Genomic DNA, 3,819 nt, shown 5'->3' on the forward strand with positions numbered 1-3,819 from the left:
CAGCACAGGCCCTAAGCCAGCAGCTGACATGGTCCCCAAGGGACCCCTGCTCCAGGTCACATTTGAGCTTGTTGCTCTGCTGAGCTGACTCCTGAAAACACCTTTGTCTCAGCACATTACAAAAGGCCAAAGACTGCTCCTTTTCCAGGCACCATGACCAGGGTTACTGGGATGTTCCCAACTGAGCCAGGCCATCATGATCCCTCAGCTATGCAGCACAGACGGGAACCGGAGAGGCGATGAGCCCATGCCAGCCATGCTGTGCCAGCCATGCAGGACAGACAGCAAAGAGGGAGTGAGCTCACCCTGCAAGGAGGACTTAAGTGTGCCAAGGTCTGACTGACTGAGTTGAAACGCAGTAAGTGCAAGGGGACTTATGTTTAAAAAGCTTCCTTTTCTGGCAGATTTGGGTGGTATCTTGAACATTTCCCTTTGGCATCAAACAGCCCCCAGGCCCCTGCTCAAGAACATTGTGTTCTGCAGCACCCTGTTGTCCTTGGAGCATCTCCCTGCCAAGCAGCCTTGGAAAACGAGTACAGAAGCCTGATTCCTATCTGCATATGGCGCTCTACTTGCTTCAAGTGTGGCTGTCATTATGGTGACAGCTGAGTGACAAACGTACATCCACAGGCAAGCTCTCCAGTCTGAGCCCAAGTCTTCTCAGGCTGGAGCTTGTAGAGAAGTCATGCACAAAGCTCCGTAGCGGTGCAGCTATGGAGCACAGGGTGGATAAACTGGCCTGCGCTGAGCCCAGCGAGGCCAAACCCCAATAGCAAGGGCCCACACAAGGTGACTGGGAACGGGATGAGGCAGTGCCACCCCCAGGCCGGCAGTGCAAGGGACTGCTGTGCGTTTTGATCATCGGGAGGTAAAGTGCCTGACTGGCAGACACCCAGGCCCTCTCCTCAGGACGCGGGCTGGCGAGCAAACGTCTCGTGCACCCACAGGAGCCCCATGGGCCTCGGTGACACCTCTGACGCCATTCAGCCTTCCAGCAGTTTTTGGCTGTCGCGCCATAGAGACGCGAGGACTGGGGGACATGGCCGACCAAACTGCATCTCGCTGCTGCTGGCTCCCGCTCCTGCGTCCGGCCGGAAGGTGCTGCAGCCGGTCACCACTGCCGCAGGACAAGGCGCGGGGACGCAGCAGGCCCAGCAGGGAGGGAGCCCGGGCACTGCTCTGCACAGGGGCTCCCGTCCCACCTCGGGACGGTGTCCCAGCCCCGAGGCCCCGATCCCGCCCTGCACCCGGGCTTGTGTCACACACCCCGGGGACCGGGCCCCACGCCGGGACGCTGCTGCCCCAGCCCCGCAGCCCGGCCAGCCCGCCGCAGAACTGCGCCCAGCGAGCTGCCAAGGGGGCAGAGGGCGGCGGGAAGGAATCGCGGGGCCGGGGGCGGCGGGACCGGGGAGAGGGCGGCGGGACCGGGGCGGGCGCGGCCCTCGGGGGCCCCCGCGGCCCGGGCACGGCGCGGACCCAGGCCCCGCCAGGCGCCCGCCGCACTGCGCACGCGCCGCCCCGCGCGACGTCGGCCCCCCCCCGCCCGGGCCTCGGCCGCGCATGCGCCCGACGACTCTCGCGCTAGCCGGGGCGCGGCCACGCTCACCCGTGCGGCGTGACGCCCCCGCGCGGCGGCCAATCACCGCCCTCGCTTCCCGTGCGTGCTGGCGTCACACGGAGGCGGTATATAAGCGGGCGGCGCCAGTCCCGCCCCCCTGACAGCGTCTCGAGCCGCCGCCGCGAGAGCATCCTCCGCCGAGAGCCGCTCGCACCGCCGCCGCCCCGCCGTCTCCGCCGCCGCCGCCTCCGCCGAGGGAAGGGAAGCGTATCGTATGTCCGCTATCCAGAACCTCCAACCCTTTGGTGAGGCCCTTTGTGCGGCGGCGGGACCGGGCCGGGCCGGGGGAGCGGCCTGGCGGCCCCGCCCTGGGGCGGCCCCGCCCCGTGGCGCAGTTGCTATTCCCGGGGCCGGTTGCGTCAGCCGCCGGGGTGGGGCGGGGGGCGGGTCCCGTCTCTGACGGGCGGGCGGGCTGGCCAATGGGGAGCGCGGCGGGGCGGGGCGGTGGCGGGCCGGGGTCTGACGGGCGCTCTCCGCAGACCCCTTTGCTGATGCAAGTAAGGGTGATGACCTGCTCCCTGCCGGCACTGAGGACTACATCCATATAAGGATCCAGCAGCGGAACGGCAGGAAGACCCTCACCACTGTCCAGGGCATCGCGGATGATTACGATAAAAAGAAACTGGTGAAGGCCTTCAAAAAGGTGGGTGCTGCGGCGGGGCGCGGGGGAGCCCGCCGCGCCGGCACTGCGGCGTTGGCGATGTGCGTTGTGCTGAGGAGGCCTTTCTCTCCTTTGTAGAAGTTTGCCTGCAATGGTACTGTAATTGAACACCCGGAATATGGAGAAGTGATTCAGTTGCAAGGTGACCAGCGCAAGAACATATGCCAGTTCCTCGTAGAGGTAGGATGGTTTTGGTCTGCTGTGCGTGCTGGCTAAATTTTAGGCTAAAAATGAGTCTCTATTTTAATAACCATGCAGGTGGTAATTTTCTTAGTGTTAAAAGAGCAGGCTGATAGAGGAAGGTCTTTTTTCTGTTCTTGAAATTCTTGCTTCAGGCGAATACCATCCAGCAGGGTTTTGCACTTGCAGTCTAATCTTCATTCCATACTTTAGGGGGGAGCAGGAATTTGACGGTTCTACAGCATCCGCAGCATAGACGGCGTCTGGATGCGCGCAGAGGACTGTCTGCCTTGATGTGCTGTAAGGTGCATTTTCTTTCTTGCAGATTGGACTGGCTAAAGACGACCAGCTGAAAGTCCATGGGTTTTAAGTGCCTGTGGGTCACTGAAGCTTTATGCAAGAAGATTTCCTTACCATGAAATTCCCATCTGTCCCTTGTCATAAGTTTAAAACCAGCCGGTTTGTGTAATGTAATGATTTTGGGTCCACTGTTCAGTCTGGACTAGTGTAATTCAGTGATGTAATAAACTGACAAGAGCCCATGCTATCTCGTCTTGCTGTCCCTCATTTAACAGAGGTAAATCGGGCATCTGGCATGGTCCAGCCTGAAGCTAAAAGTAACCAGATGTTCCAAGCTAAGCCAAGGGACTCAGCCTGTCAGTCCAGAGACTGTCCGGATCGCTCCTCGGTCCAGCTGCTCTTCCATTCCGATGGACGGTAATTCTGGTGGTGCCTGCCGCGGTCCTGAACGGAGCGAGGCCCCGAGCGTGAGCTGTGACATGGCACGGGGAGATAGTGCCTTCCCTCTAGGCAGTGCTGGCTCCTGGTGGCAGAGGGATTTGGGGAAGCTTGAATTTGAACAAGAGGAGCAACTGAAGAGTGACTTCAAGGCTGGATGGCTGCAGTTCAGGCCTGGCAGGTGCTGGTACCCTCCAAGCCCCAGATGCCGGGCTGACATGCTCAAAGGAACCGTTACCTTGGGTTAAACTTTTGACAAGGGATCAATTTCGGACTAATGTAACGAGTATCATTGCAGATAGAGCCACAGAGCTCATGTGTTACTAGCAACTGCTGCCTAATGCCCTGTGAAGTAACAGATCTTTGGTTTCATTTTTAATGTTTTATGTAATGTATTTAAAGTCTTATTTAAATAAAAATGGTTTTCAAAAGCATTTGCTTGGTGGATTCAGTTGCATTTTAGAGCCAGCATGCTTCACTTTCTGTAAGGGATGACACTAGTGCTCTCGGCGCCAAGCCCAGGGGCCTTCCCTCACTGGTGGGAGCGTGAGCGGCTCCGTGGCACTGAGGTGGGACGGGTACCCCCCGGCAGCGCACAGGGTCTTGGGGAGCACTTCCCTGT

General features: G+C 59.8%; 1 protein-coding gene across 1 annotated transcript; it reads left to right on the forward strand.

The window, feature by feature from the left end:
* Window positions 1-1,832: 1,832 nt before the first annotated feature.
* On the forward strand, window positions 1,833-2,993 carry EIF1 (eukaryotic translation initiation factor 1; the record flags this gene model as incomplete). The annotated part of the gene is made up of 4 exons (XM_082010751.1): window positions 1,833-1,863; window positions 2,098-2,261; window positions 2,358-2,459; window positions 2,785-2,993. 4 exons carry the CDS (start codon window positions 1,833-1,835, stop codon window positions 2,827-2,829), a joined length of 342 nt encoding a protein of 113 aa, XP_081866877.1. The 3' UTR covers window positions 2,830-2,993.
* Window positions 2,994-3,819: the final 826 nt, after the last annotated feature.

The sequence above is a fragment of the Phaethon aethereus genome (assembly GCF_964289735.1).
Source record: "Phaethon aethereus genome assembly, chromosome: 25".
NCBI classification, from domain to species: domain Eukaryota; kingdom Metazoa; phylum Chordata; class Aves; order Phaethontiformes; family Phaethontidae; genus Phaethon; species Phaethon aethereus.